We start from the raw sequence: 19,993 nt of genomic DNA, 5'->3' as shown, positions 1-19,993 counted from the left end.
TATAACATTATTATGATGATATTGATCATAAGTGACAGAGACAACCAGATGAAGCCATGTGAAGAACATCTACGTCACCTTACATTTGTTGCTTTTGTCTTTTTTCTTAATTACATTACAGTGTCATTTAGCAGACGCTTTTATCCAAAGCGACTTACGTTACACTTTAAACCCGTGGCTTTTTCACATTTTTGCCTGGATCTGTTGCTTTACATGTTCCCATATTTCTATTCTGTTGTTTTTTTGTTGCGGAAGTAATTAAATACAAATAAATAAAAATAGAAGACTTGTAAACTCATGTTTCTCTGGTGGACACCAGCTTATTACTGTATCTTATTTATCATCTTATCTTAACTTAACTCATCACCATCAAGGAATCTGTAATAATAAAATAGATGCAGTGAATCAATCAGTTTGCCTTCATGACGACGGGAGAACGAAAGGCTTCAGCGCGACTTCCTGTAAATATCACTGTGTGCGTTTGTTATCAGTGCATGAGCCAGATAGGAGAAACACAACGACTGCACTCCCACAGGAGGAGCAGGAGGAGCAGGAGCAGGAGGAGGAGCAGGAGGAGGAGGAGCAGGAGGAGCACGATGAGCAGGAGGAGGAGGAGCAGGAGGAGCAGGAGCAGGAGGAGCAGGAGGAGCACGATGAGCAGGAGGAGGAGGAGCAGGAGGAGCAGGAGCAGGAGGAGCAGGAGGAGCACGATGAGCAGGAGGAGGAGGAGCAGGAGGAGCAGGAGCAGGAGGAGCAGGAGGAGCACAATGAGCAGGAGCAGGAGGAGCAGGAGGAGCAGGAGCAGGAGGAGCACGAGGAGCAGGAGGAGCACGATGAGCAGGAGCAGGAGGAGCAGGAGGAGGAGGAGCAGGAGGAGCAGGAGGAGGAGGAGCAGGAGCAGGAGGAGCAGGAGGAGAAGGAGGAGGAGCAGGAGGAGAAGGAGGAGGAGCAGGAGGAGGAGGAGCAGGAGCACGAGGAGCAGGAGGAGGAGGAGCAGGAGGAGCAGGAGCAGGAGGAGCAGGAGGAGCAGGAGGAGGAGGAGCAGGAGCAGGAGGAGCACGAGGAGAAGGAGGAGGAGCAGGAGCACGAGGAGCACGAGGAGGAGGAGCAGGAGGAGCAGGAGCAGGAGGAGCACGAGGAGAAGGAGGAGGAGGAGCAGGAGGAGCAGGAGGAGGAGGAGCAGGAGGAGCAGGAGCAGGAGGAGCACGAGGAGAAGGAGGAGGAGGAGCAGGAGGAGCAGGAGGAGGAGGAGCAGGAGGAGCAGGAGCAGGAGCAGGAGGAGCAGGAGCACGAGGAGCACGAGGAGAAGGAGCAGGAGCAGGAGCACGAGGAGCACGAGGAGCACGAGGAGCACGAGGATGAGGAGCAGGAGGAGGAGCAGCAGGAGGAGGAGGAGCAGGAGGAGCAGGAGGAGCAGGAGCAGCAGGAGCACGAGGAGAAGGAGGAGCAGGAGCAGGAGGAGCAAGAGCAGCAGGAGCACGAGGAGCACGAGGATGAGGAGCAGGAGGAGGAGCAGCAGGAGGAGGAGGAGGCTCAGCGGTCCTCTGAAGATGAGAGGAGACTGACGGTCACAGAAGGAGGCTGAAGAGCAGCGATGACATCGGGTTTGATGTCATGTGAAACATTACAACATTTGAAGAGTTTTGAACAAAATTCTACAGAAGTGTTTTTATTTAAATTCTACTCTGAAAAAGTGCGTGACTATGGACGTCAGACTCCACGACGCTAATCTGTGCAACAAATGTCACGGATGCACATTTGAATGTGAAACAAAATCTAAAAATAAAACAATACACAGAAGAGCAATGAAATGAAAAAGCACACACACACACACACAGACACACACACATGGACAGCTGTGCAACAGACGTGTACACACACATTAATCGCTTTCCTGAGAAGTCGTCGGTTGGAACTTATTATCTCCGTTATTATCTCACAGTGAATTCCGTTGAATCGCTGATGAATGATAATGAGACATAAACCAAGATTCATTTTCAATCTGACCTCCAAAACTCACTCAGACCACTAAATACTTCACATGAGCTCGTTCCTCCGATCACTCACAACACACCGACCTGGAAACACACCAGCAACAGGGAGCATCACATCATTATGAACTTTCATTCAACGTTTGAATAAATATTCATTCATTATAACAGATTTTTAATTTGTTGAATGTACTAAAGCAAACGACCTGTTGTTGTCCTGTAACACGGATCATCTCGCCTGTTGTTGTCCTGTAACACAGATCATCTCACCTGTTGTTGTCCTGTAACACGGATCATCTCAGCTGTTGTTGTCCTGTAACACGGATCATCTCAGCTGTTGTTGTCCTGTAACACGGATCATCTCAGCTGTTGTTGTCCTGTAACACGGATCATCTCACCTGTTGTTGTCCTGTAACACGGATCATCTCGCCTGTTGTTGTCCTGTAACACGGATCATCTCAGCTGTTGTTGTCCTGTAACACGGATCATCTCACCTGTTGTTGTCCTGTAACACGGATCATCTCGCCTGTTGTTGTCCTGTAACACGGATCATCTCAGCTGTTGTTGTCCTGTAACACAGATCATCTCAGCTGTTGTTGTCCTGTAACACAGATCATCTCACCTGTTGTTGTCCTGTAACACGGATCATCTCAGCTGTTGTTGTCCTGTAACACGGATCATCTCAGCTGTTGTTGTCCTGTAACACGGATCATCTCACCTGTTGTTGTCCTGTAACACGGATCATCTCGCCTGTTGTTGTCCTGTAACACGGATCATCTCAGCTGTTGTTGTCCTGTAACACGGATCATCTCAGCTGTTGTTGTCCTGTAACACGGATCATCTCAGCTGTTGTTTTCCTGTAACACGGATCATCTCAGCTGTTGTTTTCCTGTAACACGGATCATCTCAGCTGTTGTTTTCCTGTAACACGGATCATCTCAGCTGTTGTTGTCCTGTAACACGGATCATCTCAGCTGTTGTTGTCCTGTAACACGGATCATCTCAGCTGTTGTTGTCCTGTAACACGGATCATCTCAGCTGTTGTTGTCCTGTAACACGGATCATCTCAGCTGTTGTTTTTCCGGACAATTTGAACTATTCTGTACCGACGCAACTGTTGCAGATTTGTCTGCAGCCTCCGCTGATTTTCTACATTTTAAAATAATTACTACAGAAAGTTCTGATTTCAAGGTGCTTTCATCAGTTTTGAAAGCCGCGTGTTAGTCTGTGAAAAGTATCCTGCAGCTGTAGTTTTTTGCTGTTTGTGGATTGATGCATTTTGTCTGAAAGGAGTGAAACACGATTCACAGTTTGCTTTGTGTTTGTGTGAAGGGTTTTGAAAATGTGGTTTCAGTATTGAACAACGCCTGTTAGCGATTGAAACTTCACCACATCATTTCATTACAGGCCATTTGGCCGACGCCACTTACATTACGTTTATAACTCGTGGCGTTTTACGTTGTTGCCCGGGGAGCGATTAGGGGTCAGGTGTCTGGCTCAGGGACACTTCAACAGGGGACATGGGGCAGCCGGGACTCGAACCACCAACCCTGTGGTTCCCAGCACTACCTTCATCGCTACATCAAGAGGAGCATTTATTGAAATATTAGGTTTAGATATGCAAATGAGGCATCATGTCATGAGGAGATTAATCTACAGTCTAAGAAGTCAAATAAATGTTTGTTTCTCTTCAATTCCCAGAAGCCTTCACTTTGCATCCGTGTTGAGTCTACTGGCTCCGTCCTGGCGTGTAGAGCCTCCTCCGGTCATACGGAGGCGCTACCTTCATGGTCACAGATGTTATTTCTTCTTCTCTCTTTAAACGCTGTATTTTGTTCCTTTGTCTCACAAAAGAAAGGAGCTTCCAAAGAGCTTCACCTCCAGAAATGGGACACCGAAGGCTCCCATGAGCTGCGTCTGCTCGTCCTCTGGCGTTGGCGTTTGACATGCGTGGGCGGCGGCATCACAATGACATCACCGCGTCCTCTCGGGCCTCTCTGTGAGGCCTCTTTCCTTCGTTGAGACCGGCTCCTTCCTCCTGATTCTGGTCACGGTTTAAAAGCACTTTCTGGCCTCCGACGTGTTTGTGTGTGTGATGATGCTTCTCCTTGTTTGAGTCCACAACCCACGGAGGAAACAACACATCCTCTTTGGCTGTGGATGTGGGAGTGACCCCCCCCCCCCCCCCCACACACACACACACACACACACACACACACACACACGCACACACACACACCTTAATCTTGACTGCTGATGCAAATAGTGTAAAAAACGTCCCTGCCGTACATTTGCATTTAAACAAATGGAGAAAGCTCATTTAGAGAAGGCGAGAGAGAGGTGGCACGTCCCGAGTGTCCTGCCCCCCTCGCCCACTTAAAGCTCCATCGGGGGGGCTGCTGCTCACACACAAGGACGGCAGGGCAGCGAGAGCTCGCTCGCTCTCTCTCTCTCTCTCTCTCTGTGTGTGTGTGTGTGTGTCACACTGCTCTGCAGCATCATGGACACAGGTAAGACTCACTCATTCACCTGCAGGTTGTTGTTGTTGTTGTTGTTTGTTGATAGCATGTCATGCTGCATTTTATAAGCTTTGTTAGACATCGGATTGTATTTTCTCTTTTAATTCTGTACAAAGAGGTGCTTTTATTTTGAAGGGCGCAGAACAGCAGAAAGTGACTTTTTGTGCGTCTGTTTATATTCTGTCTCTCTTTAGTTTATTTAGTGGTGATGAAATAAGAAGGTTGACAAAAACAACAAAGTTAGGCATCAGTACAACGTCTCCTCTTTTTAACTTTAATCTGTGAGTAATATTCAAAAGATTCCTCAAATATCGGCACTGGTGTGTCATCATGTTCTCCTTAATAATTCATATGGTAGCATTTAAATATGAATATTCACAGGACGATGTTTGTGCAAAGTGAATACGCAGTGCATAAATATATATATATATATATATATATATATATATATATACTGACACTGACCTCATTGGTCGAGTGAATTCTTTTATAAAATATGCATTTAAAGAGTTCACATCTCTCACGTTATTCTTTTTGCATGTAATTCACTGTTTGCATGAATACGGTTTGCGTTGTCATAGAGTTTATGCCCCACCCCCCCCCCATCGCTCGGCAGCACACATTTAGAGATTTGTGGGGAAGCGCGCGTCTCGTTTCACCCCTTGTCAACCCTCGTCATGACCCCTGAGTGACCCCTCAGGGGCTCGTCGTGACCCCTGAGTGACCCCTCATGTTTCTGCAGAAAACCCTTTTTTCTCGTCGATTTGCATCGACCAAACCGAGGAGATTTCCATGAGATTTACACAGAGCGATCCCCCCCCCCGTGTGAATAAAACTGTTAAACATTCAAATCAACACTCATTTGTGGGGGGCGGGGGGAGAATGAAAATTTGTGTGAAGTTTGTATCACTTGTGGGAAACGGTTTTGTTCCCCCCCCCCTGCTCAGAATACTCCAAGCGGGTGTACCAGGGCGTCCGGGTCAAGCACACGGTCAAAGACCTGCTGGCGGAGAAGAGGTCCCGGCAGACCAGCGGGCCCCGATACAACGTAAGAGCAACCTCCACCCTCCCCCCCCTCCCCCACCCTCCCCCACCGCACCTCACTTTTCTCCCACAGCCAAACAGCTACAGTTGACATTCCCCCGGTGGGACAATTAAGAGGCCTTTCAACAATCTCTTCTCCTTGTTTACATTTTTTTTTGTGGTCCAACGATGCATGGTTTGACCACCTGTAGCCCCCCCCCGCCCCCCCCCCCCCGGCCCCCCCTCCTCTGTCTCTTTTCTGCCCTCGAGGGAAACCAATCTGTAAATAGTTGAGCACGATGTGGTGTGTGTGTAGAGAGAGAAGGACTCACAAAGAGCAGAAGCACAAAAGAGACACATTGCTTTGCAATGGCAATGATCTCCCCTGCCTCCCCCCTCAGGTGTGTGGTGGGGAGGGTGGGGGGGGAGGGGGGGGAGGGGACAGGTAGCAGAGAAAGGGGGCAGTGAAGGAAGGCTGCCTATGCAAAGCTTCATCCAGGCACACCTGCAGCTCCACATTGTCCTCTGCTGCAGACAAGCCTCCTATTGTTGACACACACAGACACACACAGAGACACACACACAGACACAGACACACACAGACACACACAGACACAGACATGCACACACACACACACACACAGACACACACACAGACACAGACACACACACACAGACACACACACACACACACACAGACCCCTTCGCCTCCGCAGGGGGCAGGTCGCTGCTAACTCGGTTTCTTACCTTGAAACACGCCCATGAAGTCAAACCCCCCCAGCGGCCTCCGAGCGTGTGAGGGAAAATATACTGGCGGTCTGATAGTGTAAAAATATCAAATATAATTGATAAAAATAGTTTTTTTTTACGCACAAGAGCAACATGAATTTTAAAAATACCCCTTTAAGATTAAAATGTAAAAGGAAAAACGTACAGTTCAATAAATTAATGCACTGCAGCTCCTCCGTTTATGTACACTAGCTAACGTTAGCCTACTTTGTGCAGCTAACGTGAGCTAACAGCTAACTTCATTCATCAACAGACAAATATGTTAATCTGGCTGCAGAAACATTCAGGTCACCTGACGTTATCAGTCATGAGGGACGAGAGGGACGGAGAGACAGAGGGACAGAGAGGGACAGAGAGGGACGGAGAGACAGAGAGGGACAGAGTGGGACGGAGAGGGACAGAGAGGGACAGAGAGACAGAGAGGGACAGAGAGGGACGGAGAGGGACAGAAGGACAGAGGGGGACAGAGAGGGATGGAGAGGGACGGAGAGGGACAGAGGGACAGAGAGGGACAGAAGGACAGAGGGGGACGGAGAGGGACAGAGGGACAGAGAGGGACGGAGAGGGACAGAAGGACAGAGGGGGACAGAGAGGGATGGAGAGGGACGGAGAGGGACAGAGGGACAGAGAGGGACGGAGAGGGACAGAGGGACAGAGAGGGACGGAGAGGGACAGAGAGGGACGGAGGGACAGAGAGGGACGAGAGGGACGGAGAGGGACGGAGAGGGACAGAAGGACAGAGGGGGACGGAGAGGGACAGAGGGACAGAGAGGGACGGAGAGGGACAGAAGGACAGAGGGGGACAGAGAGGGATGGAGAGGGACGGAGAGGGACAGAGGGACAGAGAGGGACGGAGAGGGACAGAGGGACAGAGAGGGACGGAGGGACAGAGAGGGACGAGAGGGACGGAGAGGGACAGAGAGGGACGGAGGGTTCATGCTCGGGTCTCCTGCTCCTTCTTCCTCTGTTCTTCCGTGATGTCTTGTGTTTAATCCGCCGACCTCTGATCATCAGTCGTGATGTATTACTTTACATTTTTAAATAATCTAACTGCTGTGTGTGGTTAATTGTGAATGAAATGTCTCTGAGCCTGTGCGTCTGTCCTCGCCGTCCTTATTGCTGTTTAAGTGACGTAACTGGAATTGATTGAAACTTCTTTGCAGTGTTTCAGGGCATTTTCACACCTGTAGTAGTTGTAAGTTGTGTGTTGCAGTTTGTTTGGTTTGTGTTCATTAACACAGGACTAAACACTGTAAGCAAACAGCAGCAAACTGGTCCCTCTCATTGCCGCTATAAAGAGGCTGTCTGTTTTTAATGGGGGGGTCATGAACCCAGTCAGGACGTACAAGGGCGTCCGTGGCCTTTGAGCGATCAAACCCGCGGACACGTGCTGTGTCTCCGCCCGAGGGACTTAATAACGCTGAAAGAGAAGAAACGTGCACGAACAAAACAGCTTCAACTTTGACCCCAAAACTCGTAGTTAGGAACTGAGGAGTCAAAGAGACGCTTAAATGTGCCCGTAGGTCACTTCTGTTACCAGGAGAACAAAATGGGCTCCGTGGAGTTAATGTTTGGTTTGTCCCTTCTGGGCTTCCATAGAAACATGGATTCCATGAAGACGTCCTTGCAGTTAAAACAACTTATTCCAACGGGACTAAAAACTCAATGGTTCTTAGTTTCGGGTTTTTACACAGTAATAAAAACATAGATATGAATATGTGGTTAGTTTCTGCTTTCAGATCGTTCGCACTGGCCCTTTAAATTTAAAAAGAATAAGGTATCGCAGCAAGAGCAGAATTATATGTAAAAGTATTCCATCATCTTTATTCAACCTGTTGTACGATGAGGAGGAAGTTTTCATAAGTTCTCATACGAAGCCGTTGTCTGAGGACACCTGTTTTTACTGTTTTTATCTTTCCTCGTGTGTCATAAGTCACGCACACAGACACACACACAGTCACACACATACAGGAACTAAAGCCTTTTATCTCAGGGAATAAAAGGCCGTTGAGTGCGACCACAGAGTCGTAAACATTGTGTTGGTACACGGAGAGAATATAGAGGATATATAGAATATTTATAAAATACAGAGGATATATAGAATATATAGAATATTTATAAAATACAGAGGATATATAGAATATATAGAATATTTATTAAATACAGAGGATATATAGAATATATAGAATATTTATAAAATACAGAGGATATATAGAATATATTGAATATTTATAAAATACAGAGGATATATAGAATATTTATAAAATATAGAGGATATATAGAATATATTGAATATTTATAAAATACAGAGGATATATTCCCTGACACCCGACCCCTAATTGCAAAAATGTAAAAAGCCACGGGTTAAAAATGTCGCTTTGGATAAAAGCGTCAGCTAAATGACCTGTAATGTGATGTAATATAGGGAATATAAAGTATACAGAATATAGAAGATTTAGAGAGTACACAGCATAGGATATAAGGAAAATAGATTATAGCAGAATATATAGGGTATAACTAATACAAAATATATAGAGGATACACATATAAGATATAAAGGTTATAGAGAGGCGATGTATCCGAAAATGCTGTTATATAAATTATGCAGAATGCTTCTGCTTCTGTTTTTTCAAGGGACCTTTTCACAGATAATTAAGAACTTACAAACGATCAAATGAATTTTAGTGACCCATGCAGGCAGATTGTGATGCTTCTAAAGCAAGATGTGACACAAAAATGAGAAATAATAACACCAGGAAGAAATATTATAATTATTATATATTATATTATTTTAACATGAAGTCCTGAGAATAAAATAATAAATAACGAAATAGGAATGATTTTTACATGAATTCCTTGAAGTAAGTAAAAAGTAGAAAGTATTATGAGTTTAAGTATAGGTTTTTAATGTGAAATTCTGCAAGTAATGAATTAAAAATAAACAATAGATAGTGGTTATTTTACCATAAAATTCATTCTTGAATTAACAACCAAAATTATTTAATATGGGTCCTTTTGACGCAAAGACCTGAAATTAGTATTACATAATAAAAGTAAAATAAAAAAATTGCAGTCTTTATTAAGATAAACCAAAAAGAGGTTATTTGAATATCCTGAAAGTAAAAGAAGAAAAAGACAAACATAATAATAGTCCTGATAGAAACAATATTTTCAAAAAAAAACATTAGAACCTAAGACCCTCCAATATTAGATATGTAAAAGTCAATACAGGTAAAAAGGAGCACATCAAGGGACTGTATTGAAACAAAGAAACGGTTCATTGAATATTCTCACCCCAGAGAAGACAAAGTACATGCGTGCAGAGGGTTTTGCATTAGAAGGAAGAGCTTTTCTGTGAAATTACGTGGACAGCATCATCAGCACCCTCCACTTCCTCCACACACGCACACACGCACACACACGCACACACACACACACACACACACACACACAGACAAACACTGGCTGGCTGTCTGAGGCCCAGCGAGAGGATTTCCATACGCAGCCTTCAGAGACGCGCCGAGCCGTACCTCGGCCACACGAGGAAGTCTTGGCTCTGGCAAATCACATTCAAATTCAACCCTCAAAATTTGCTTGACTCCCGACCGGCGAGGGAGGGGGGGGGTCAATATCAACCTTCTCATGTTCGCCGTATGCAAAGCCTCTGTGCGTGCAGCCCAGGTAGAGTCAGACTCAGTCGTTATGATCAAATGCATTTTAAATATAAGGGGAGACGAAGCTGCTCAGAACGAGGGTGGAAGTAAAGGGTTGTAAAGGAAAGCTGAGCCTCCAAACTTTGTTTTAATATCAAAAAATATAAAAGCAGCAAGCCTTCGAACCCAATCTGATGTTAAAGGTGTCCTAGCAGCTACTATGCTTATAATACACTGCAGATTATCATGAGCTGTCTTGAAGTGTTAAAGGAATTGTGTGTCCCATTCAATTAGCAGAATTACATTCATAAAGTTGTCATTGGTCTGAAATCAAAAAGACTTTTTAAAACCAACATTTTCTTTTAGAAATGAAAATCTGGTTCTTCTCTAAATGTCACACTATAACTAAATAAAAAGTTGCCACCAATATGCCAAATACAAGAAAAGAAGCATGCAAAAAAGTAAATAATATGAAAGCAAAAGCCAGTTATTCCTTTCGTTGTTCACACTCGCTGTGCAGAGTAACCGGACGTATATTAAATAATCTAGAGCTTGGAAAGCATTTTCAGAAATATTTGTTTGCGTGTGAATGAAGAGTCCAAACGTAGAGGAAAACATCCGCCCATCCTTGATGTGACTGTGACTGCCGATGAGGACTCAGCATCCCTCTGCTGAACAGAAGAACGTGAGGCTGGATTTGGGGAACGTGTGAAACATGCTGCTGGGGATGAATCCCTCCCTCTTCCTGTCTGAACAAACACTTTGACACGATGTCACAATTTGATGTTGTTGGTTCTGTCGCAGGGGGGGTCGCCCACGCCGCCTTCGTTCGTCCAGATGTCAGGTGAGACCCACACACAATCTCTCTTTATTGCCTCTAATAGTCGGTCAGTCAGCACTTTATCATCACTGCAAATCATGCGCCTGATCCAATCAATCACCTGTCTACCAATCATTATTGAGTGACAGCAGCTTTCTCTCTCAAAGAACTTTGGACCTCAGTTTGTGTTTATGAATAAAGTTTATCATCGTCCCTGCAGGCTCTCACATGCTTCCCAGCTACTACGGCATGCGGCGTCCCTTCACCTCCGACTCTGACTTCTGCCCGTCCACCGACGCCTACCCGCCCTCGCTGGGCGGGAAGCCTCTGGTCTGCGAGCCGTCCTCCGTGACCAGCTACTCCTCCTTCATCGACTACTACCCGGAGACCTTCGGCGATTACCGCAGCGCCGCCACCTTCTCCAGCTCCGGGGGGCCCTTCCTGCCCTCATCGGCCATCTCGTCCCTGCTGCCTCCCTACGGAGGAGAGTCCTCCCACCTGTTCCTGGTAGGGTGGATTCATCATGATCAGAGACCCAGAAGTCTGTTAAACCTGACCCATAAAATACATGTCAATCAGCGTGTAGCCCCGCCCTGAAGCGTCCCCTGGTTTATGGTCTGTGTGACCATTTAGTACATCCATAATGTACTAAATGAACATCACGTTGTGTTGAAGAAGACTTGAAACTAAAGACTGAGACCATAAACTCATGTTTACAATGTTTACTGAGGGAATAAAAAAGAGAGAAGTAGAGTAATTTCCTCATAGACGTCTATGGGAGCAGAGGAGTCGCCCCCTGCTGGTCACTACAGAGAAGTAGAGTCATTTCCTCATAGACGTCTATGGGAGCAGAGGAGTCGCCCCCTGCTGGTCACTACAGAGAAGTAGAGTCATTTCCTCATAGACGTCTATGGGAGCAGAGGAGTCGCCCCCTGCTGGTCACTACAGAGAAGTAGAGTCATTTCCTCATAGACGTCTATGGGAGCAGAGGAGTCGCCCCCTGCTGGTCACTACAGAGAAGTAGAGTCATTTCCTCATAGACGTCTATGGGAGCAGAGGAGTCGCCCCCTGCTGGTCACTACAGAGAAGTAGAGTCATTTCCTCATAGACGTCTATGGGAGCAGAGGAGTCGCCCCCTGCTGGTCACTACAGAGAAGTAGAGTCATTTCCTCATAGACGTCTATGGGAGCAGAGGAGTCGCCCCCTGCTGGTCACTACAGAGAAGTAGAGTCATTTCCTCATAGACGTCTATGGGAGCAGAGGAGTCGCCCCCTGCTGGTCACTACAGAGAAGTAGAGTCATTTCCTCATAGACGTCTATGGGAGCAGAGGAGTCGCCCCCTGCTGGTCACTACAGAGAAGTAGAGTCATTTCCTCATAGACGTCTATGGGAGCAGAGGAGTCGCCCCCTGCTGGTCACTACAGAGAAGTAGAGTCATTTCCTCATAGACGTCTATGGGAGCAGAGGAGTCGCCCCCTGCTGGTCACTGCACAGAATGCAGCTTTAACACATGAAGCTTTGCCTCCTTTTATAGAACGTATATTTCTTAAAAACAGCACGATGTTCATTTAGTAAATTGGGAGCAGATGTAGATTTGTTTGCCTGGTAAGTTCTGTAGTTATTTGAACCCAAACTACGTTGTTTGGTTACCTCAATATTAAAAGGTTTATTTTGAAAAGACTGAAGGCAAGTAAACACTTGCTGAACCTTTGATGGAAAATGGATAACAAACAAGGAGTAACATTCAGTACGAGGTGTCGAATGAGGATACCTTGAAAACTTTCCCCCTTTTTGCCTTTCACTCTGCATTCTGGGAAAAGGAAGTCAGTGGAGCAGGATTGTCATGCTACTGATGACATCATGCCGTTACAAAAGGACTCCTGTTCTGATACGATTGATGAGTCGAGGACACGCCTGACTGATTTCTCTCCTGCGTTTGTTCCCTCTCAGAGAGACTCGTGGGAGCAGTCGGTCCCGGAGCCGGTGTCTCAGGTGGAGGCTCTGTGTCCGGACGGCCTGGCCTCCGTCAGCGTCCCGCCCTCCATGCCCAGCCCGGAGCCCCCGGGGAGCCCCTCCCAGTACCGCTCCCCGAGCAGGGGCTCCTCCATGGGCCACGGCAGCCAGCCCTACACCCTACACCCCCTGGAGGACGCCCACTACCACCCCCTGACCTCCAGCGGTTCCTACCCGGTGGCCTCTGCCTCCTTCCCCTGTCCGTCCTACATGCACACCCCCATCAGCGACCTGGTGACCAAGATGGTGACGGAGGAGGCAGCCGACGGCCACGCCGGCCTCCCCTCCGAGGTCCACACGTCCTGGGCCAAAGAGGACGGGGTGAGCCCCTGGTCGCCCTACGAGATCCGGAGGGCTTACTGACCCCAGTTGAGGGGGCTGAAAGGAAGACGGGGGGACGGACTATTAAACAATGAACTCAACAAACACTGAAGGGGAAGCTCTGGAAGTGCTTGATCGGACAATTTAGAGCCTTTACAACGAGTTTTTGATAAAGTTTAGCTTGATCGTAAGGTAGATGCCTTCTGGGTTGTGGTTGGATTTTGTATGAATTGTATTGTCTTGAATAACAAACCATTAGCCTTCAAAAATGAAGACTAAATAATATTTGTATCTTTGTATTTAGGCTGGTGAAATAGTGTAGTAGTGTCGCCTCATGCATGATGTACAATACATGAGGACTGACGAGACTTAAACAGTTTCACGCTTTCAAGTTATACTGTTGAGTAGCTCAAATAAATTGGATAATATAGATTATGATTTAGTGAATTATGTACAGTAGTTATGTCCATCCGTGTTTAGTTACTTAAATAAACATTTAAGGTTTTAAAGCGATGTGAGGCTGATATTCTGTAAATATATTTATTATAACAAGGAAACACCAAAATGAGGCAAAAATAATCCGTCAAACAGATCTCAATGAACCTTCCAGGTTTAGGGTTGGGCTATAAAGCAACTCCACCCGGGGACGTGACTTATGGCCTAACATGAAGTCATGTGACCGTGGTGGAGATCCTCTATAGTCTAACATGAAGTCATGTGACCGTGGTGGAGATCCTCTATAGTCTAACATGAAGTCATGTGACCGTGGTGGAGATCCTCTATAGTCTAACATGAAGTCATGTGACCGTGGTGGAGATCCTCTATAGTCTAACATGAAGTCATGTGACCGTGGTGGAGATCCTCTATAGTCTAACATGAAGTCATGTGACCGTGGTGGAGATCCTCTATAGTCTAACATGAAGTCATGTGACCGTGGTGGAGATCCTCTATAATCTAACGTTAGTTTCTCACTTTACACTGAAAGCATCGATAAAGTGGATCTCATCAGTTAAAATGATCTTGATGAACTACCTGAAGAATCATAATTGGCAATCAATCATCTCGCACATAATGGAAGAATCTTATTGGCTGTTAGAGGAGCACACATCGATGATGACTTCCTGTTTGACCGCTCGTGTCCTAGTCTTCATTTACCCGTCTGCACGTCAACCGATTTTTTCTTCCACCTCTTGTGGAAATTTAGGTCACTAGAAGGTTTGTTCTTCTCGGTGTCTTTCCTACACGACGCCACTGAGACGATGCCTGACTTAACTTCACCTCAGGGAGCTGTAAGTGTGTGTGCGTGTGTGTATGTGTGTGTGTGTGTGTGTGTGTGTGTGTGTGTGTGAGTTTGTGTAGTTCAGGGCTGCCACGCCTCTCTTCAGTGTTGATGAGCAAACCTGCGACGCATCACATGACCAGCAGAAAGCTCCCAGGAGACCCTGGCGTTTCTCTGCCATTTTTAAGATGCGTCTTTTCTCCTGTTTGGTGTCAGTTTTGTTTCTCAGCACTTTCTAGTTCTGTTTATGGTTTTGTCCTTTGAACCACGTCGTCCTCACTGTGTTGGTTTATTTCCCGAAAGCTGGATTTTCAATAACTTATGTCTTCTAGTTGTGGTCCGTTGGTTTTAACCTTTGGCCCACAGGTACTCCAGGGGGGCCGATGTCACAGCCTGGGCCCCGAGGCCTGCTAGAAGGTGGGGACAACGACGTCTGCAGACGTCCTGCGGGTGGACGGACACACAAATGGTTTAACTCAAACGCAAACCTAAATCCACTTTATTGAACGTGAGGTCAGAGTGATGATGCAGTTCTGCCCCCTGCTGGCTGCTGCTGGAAACCGCCTCTCCAGCGCGATGTACCCCCCCCCCCATGAACATCTGGCAGCACGTAACACACTCTTGTGTTTATTAATTACAATGGACGATATTTGGCGTCTAGAAAAAAAAGTAAGACAAAAGTCATAGATCCAACAATCTTTAATCATCTTATCCAAATATAAAACGTTTGTTCACACATTTTGACCCATCAGACTGAATGAGATGTTTGTTTAATGCAGATTAATGTACTATGAAATATAAAAGTTGAAATTATTCCAGATGTGAATGCATCCTTCGCTCGTTTGTTCTCACTGGTTGTTCTTTCGTTTTAACATCTGAACTAATTTACCTTCAGCATCATAAAACGGTTTCATTCCTGACATCATTGTTACTGATGGCGCTGCGAGTTCTCACCTCCACCACCAGGTGGAGCCACAGCATCACCGCGTCAGCAAAGGAGAGGAGGGAGGACACAGGACACTGGCAGGAGGAAGGAGGACAAAGAACAGAGGAAAGAGGGCAGATAAAAGAGGACAGAGGTAGGAGGACAGAGGAAAGAGGACAGAGGAAAGATGTAGATATGTATTTTCTATGAGGATGAACTATTCCTACTACTTCTGACAGTACTATTGCTACAACTAGTACTGTAGCACTACTACTGCTACTACTACTCCCGCTGCTGTACTTCTACTACTAGTACTACTGCTCTACAACTTCTACTGCAACTATTACTATAGTCATGATAACGACTACGGTAATACTAACCGGTTAACGGTATTAATATTTGACTAATACTAAAATCTCCAGAGAGGCGAAAGTGACACAAATGAGATAAAAGTACTACTACTACTGGTGCTACAATACCATATACCAATACTACTACAACTGCTACTGCTACTACAACTATACTACTACCAATGCCACTATTACCACCACTGCTACTACAAGTACTGTTATAGTGCAAGTACTATAGTCATCATAACACCACGAGTACTGCTAGTTGTTTTATTATTACAGTCATAATAACGACTGGGCCTAATAATAATAATACATTAAAATTACTACTAAGGCACATCATTATTATTATTATGCCATCATGTAGTTGTAGTAATAATAATAATAATATATAGCCACCCTTTAATAATAATAATAGTAATAATAATAATAATAATAATATATAGCCACCCTTCAATAATAATAATAGTAATAATAATAATAATAATTAGTGGGCATTATAAATGAGAACTGGTTTTCAATCGACTCAACTATGTAAATGAAATATTGATGAAATATAGAAAATGGTCATATTTGTTGTGTAGTTGTGATAGTTATAATAATCATGAAAACTATTAAGGCTTTAATAATACTGATGGGATACTTGTAGGGTACTACTCCAAAATATATATTAGCACTAGTCATTAATTGTGATTTTTATTTCTAATGGCGTAGTTACTTATTATCGGCTCCACGTTGTAATACATAAAATACAAGTCAAATGCATTATTCGTCACATGCTGATGCTCAGAAAAAAATACTAAAGTTCTCAATTGGATTAAATTCAATGTATTAATTAGTTGATTTCATCTTCACAGTAAACCTGTAATTTGATGATGAATTAAGGATATATATTAAACATATGGAAGCTGTGAGTTATTCTGTGGGAAAACGGCCATTGCGTGTTTAACGTTCTGTTCTGTAGAATATAGTATAAGATAAGATGTAATAGCGGTGATCAGAGAGCTGCAGGTGAAGCAGCAGGTGAAGCTGCAGGTGAAGCTGCAGGTGAGATCAGAGGCCTGATGCCAAAGATGGCTGCTGGCCTTTGCCACGCCCACTTCTCTGCCACTCTTCTGATTCCCTCTGAAATAAAGCTTAAAGATGGTTTGCAGGTGTCTCCAGCGTGCACATTTCACCGCAGTGACTGCGTGCACGCTGACCCACAGTGCAGTGCGCGTTGTGCGCGGCGCACGCCGAGCGCCGAGTCCCGTGGGGCTTAATGAGGGGGTGTGTGGCTGCGTTATTGCAAAAGGAGGATAAAATGAATAAAAGTGTTGTTTCCCAAACCTCAAAGTGTAAAATATGAATATATTACATTGCAGTGGGGTTTGTTCCACGAGCGTGAGGCATGATTTTCAAGGAAAAAACCATGGAACTCGGTTGCCTTTGAATATTCAAATTGAAAGTAACGCGCAATCAAATCATTGTCAAATCATTGAGTTCTAGGGGTTTTAAATAGTAGGCATGGAGGCAGAAAACCTCAAACTAATATGTCCCCAGCTATATTACTATATTGTTCTATGCTGTGGCCCTGCTGGGAGACATTTATGTGGACATTTTTGGAGACTTTTGCACAAATTTGGTTCTTGGCCATTGATCTGAGGCAGAAGAGGACGTAGTGGAGCCCGCAGGTCTCCTCCAGGAGCCATCATGTCTGGTGAGTGCCGCTCCGCGGGCTGCTGCCTGCGCGCCCGCCGCTCCGCGGGGCTCCGGCTCCTGGGAGGTGAGGCAGGAGAGGGGAGAAAGGGAGAAAGAAAGAGAAAGAAGGAGAAAGGAGAGAGAAGAGGAGGACGGAGGCAGTGTTTAGTGGCACGTTAACAAGCAGAACGCAGGCGCACTTCTCCGTGCGCGTTTGACTTCTTCGTCTCCCACACGTCTTTTCTTTATTCACATGTTTAAATCACGTACGAGCTGAGCAGCTGTTAAATAACCTTTATGAATATCTACATTTTAATGCCGCGTGTTTACGTGGAGCCTTTGTGTCCCGGTCAAACGCTCACACGCGCATTTGCCGACTTTCACCAATTCACAATCTGCTCATTTTGCGCACATTATGACCGCGGATTTTTTCTTTTAATTTTTTTTTTATTAAAACATGAGCGAGGGAACATTCCTCAGCTCGCGCGCAAAGCGGCACGTCGCCGCGCCGCAGGGGGGACGTCTCTGCCGCGCGCGTCGGCGCCTCCGTTAGCGCATTTAAAACAAATCACCGGCGCGCATCCAGTGGAATATGAATATGTATCAGAAGAGGCCGCCGGATCGGATTTCTCTTTTCTTTCTGGCAAACAGCGACTCTCCTCCCGTCACGTTCTAAACGTTCGCCTTTAGGCCTGAACCGGGGGACGTGCGCGGGGGGGGTTCTCTGGGTTCTCTGGGTTCTCTGCGGTCCTTTGCGGTTCTCCGCGTCTATTTCACCTGGAGCGTCGTCGCGGAGCGCGATGTGCTAACACATTTCGAGGGGGGCGAGGGGGGGTGGGTGTGTGTGTGTGGGGGGGGGGGGGTAGTGCAGACCGGGTTGTGATTTTAACGTCTGCGGGGTCCGCGCGCGCTTACCTGATCCTCTGCGGCGCAACAGCTGCAACGTTTGGGTCCCGATCGACTCGCGGGTCTTCTTCGGCTCTTTGTTCGCGCGTTTTACGCACGCGCTCCGCGTTCCGACCCGCAGACCGATCCGGATCAGCGCGAGCCCTCCGAACCCGGTCATGAGATCCGTGGATCCGTTCTCACGGGAGCGCGTTTGGTGCCGCCGTCCTGTGTTCCTGGTCCGGCGGGAGGGGGGGGTGGGGTGGGGGGGGGGAGTGATCCCTTTGCTGCCGTAAAGAGAGACGCTCCCTGCTGGGGGGTTGGAGCGCGCGGAGGACGCAGAGCGCCGCAGCCCGCTGGCACCGCGCGCTCTCACGCGCTCTCACGCGCCGCGGATCCGGACAGAACTTTGAGACCCGCGCTGAGCAGCGTGAACGATGATTATTAATATTAGTTCTATTTAATACAACGCGTCAAATAAACAACACCTTGTTCATGAGACATTTGACACAAATAAATGATCACATGTCTTTTTTATTTTACTTTTGGGGGGATTTTGACAACATGTTGTGCCTGGACGGAGGGGGGGGGGGGGGGGGGGGGGGGGGAGTGTTTGGTGAACATGAGTGACGTGCTGTCCTCCTCGTGCAGACAAGCCGAAGGTGTACCAGGGGGTCCGCGTCAGGACCACCGTCAAAGAGCTGCTGCAGAAGCTCCGAGCCCGCGAGGACAGCGGCAGGAACGCTAGAACGGTAACACCCCCCCCCCCCGCCCCCCCCCCCCCCCCGCAAAGGACTAATGCATCGTTCCTGTTCCAAATAACTAAGAATCCCCTCTTTCTTGGACAGATATCACAGGCTTGCTCGGATCTTCAGGAGCTTTGCGCGTCCACTTTTCCAGGTGAGTCCGTCTGCAGAACCCAAAGTGTGACGCAGCCCCCCGAGAACGCGCCCCCCCCCCCCCCCCCCCCCCCCCCCACCCTACCGAATCAAGCAGCCTGCCCCCCGCTGGTGCACACAATGATGAGCCCTGCCATGACCCCCCCCCCCCCCCCCCCCCAACCAGTAACAGAATACTCACACGGACCCGGAATGCGGAGCTTCTGTTAAAGCTGCTCCGACGTGCTGGCTGATGTTTCCGAGCCGAGCCGAGCCGAGCCGAGCCAAGCGAAGGACTTTCCCCACACGTTTAAGCGTCTCTTAAAACATGTTGTACTCGTGATACTTACAGAAGTAAATCACCCGTTTTTCTCTACTTTTTTCCCCCGTTACCCCCCCGCCAGGTCTCAACGTGCCCCCCTTCCCCGCAGCCGCCCCACCTGCGGCCGCGAGCAGCTGTGGAGCGCGAGACTTCCCGGGGGGGGGCTCGTGCGGCGCGCAGTCGCTGGGGTCACCTTCAACGACGTCCAGCTGCAGCTCGGGGAGATGATGTTGCCGGCAACGACTACACCGGCCACAACCACAACAACATCATCATCAACAACACAACAACAACAACACCGGCTGCAGCTACAGCGCGTGCCTGCCCCCACCCCCCCTGCTGCCACGCGCTCTCCTCTGACGCGGACTACTACGGGATGGTAGATAGAGACCAGATGTTTCTCCTCATACAACGTGGTCGCTACCAATGCAATAATTACATATATGTACTATTGATAATCTATACATGTCCACTGACGGTTGCCCCCCCCCCCCCCCCCCCCCCCCACCTCCCCCTCCAGGCTCCCTGCTCCTCCCCGCAGCTCT

General features: G+C 47.2%; 2 protein-coding genes and 1 long non-coding RNA gene across 4 annotated transcripts in view; 2 read left to right on the top strand and 1 right to left on the bottom strand.

Annotated features, from left to right (window-relative positions):
- Nucleotides 1-4,362: 4,362 nt before the first annotated feature.
- LOC144410338 (POU class 2 homeobox associating-factor 2-like) lies at nucleotides 4,363-13,638 on the top strand. The gene is made up of 5 exons (XM_078106509.1): nucleotides 4,363-4,501; nucleotides 5,458-5,558; nucleotides 10,780-10,819; nucleotides 11,016-11,302; nucleotides 12,746-13,638. Exons 1-5 carry the CDS (start codon nucleotides 4,492-4,494, stop codon nucleotides 13,169-13,171), a joined length of 864 nt encoding a protein of 287 aa, XP_077962635.1. The 5' UTR covers nucleotides 4,363-4,491; the 3' UTR covers nucleotides 13,172-13,638.
- Nucleotides 13,639-14,727: 1,089 nt separating this feature from the next.
- Nucleotides 14,728-18,767, bottom strand: LOC144410341 (uncharacterized). 2 transcript variants are annotated; one of them, XR_013468348.1, is made up of 3 exons: nucleotides 18,279-18,636; nucleotides 15,298-17,441; nucleotides 14,728-14,852 (listed from the first exon to the last, which is right to left on the bottom strand). It is a non-coding gene; the product is annotated as an uncharacterized LOC144410341 (long non-coding RNA). The 2 variants fall into 2 exon arrangements; XR_013468347.1 differs by lacking the exon at nucleotides 14,728-14,852 and having other exon boundaries at nucleotides 15,940-17,441; nucleotides 18,279-18,767.
- Nucleotides 17,241-19,993, top strand: part of LOC144410340 (pou2af1) — a 3,280-nt gene continuing 527 nt past the window's right edge. The window contains 9 exon segments of the mRNA XM_078106514.1: nucleotides 17,241-17,382; nucleotides 18,900-19,000; nucleotides 19,097-19,148; nucleotides 19,531-19,626; nucleotides 19,629-19,682; nucleotides 19,685-19,719; nucleotides 19,722-19,783; nucleotides 19,785-19,827; nucleotides 19,969-19,993. The exon segment at nucleotides 19,969-19,993 is cut by the window's right edge and continues 17 nt beyond it. Of these exon segments, the coding sequence (XP_077962640.1) occupies nucleotides 17,376-17,382; nucleotides 18,900-19,000; nucleotides 19,097-19,148; nucleotides 19,531-19,626; nucleotides 19,629-19,682; nucleotides 19,685-19,719; nucleotides 19,722-19,783; nucleotides 19,785-19,827; nucleotides 19,969-19,993 (475 nt within the window). The 5' untranslated portion in view covers nucleotides 17,241-17,375.

Source organism: Gasterosteus aculeatus, chromosome 1, assembly GCF_964276395.1.
Source record: "Gasterosteus aculeatus chromosome 1, fGasAcu3.hap1.1, whole genome shotgun sequence".
Taxonomy (NCBI): Eukaryota; Metazoa; Chordata; class Actinopteri; order Perciformes; family Gasterosteidae; genus Gasterosteus; species Gasterosteus aculeatus.
Note: the sequence above shows the minus strand (reverse complement) of the source record. Positions and strands in the feature narration are given on the sequence as shown.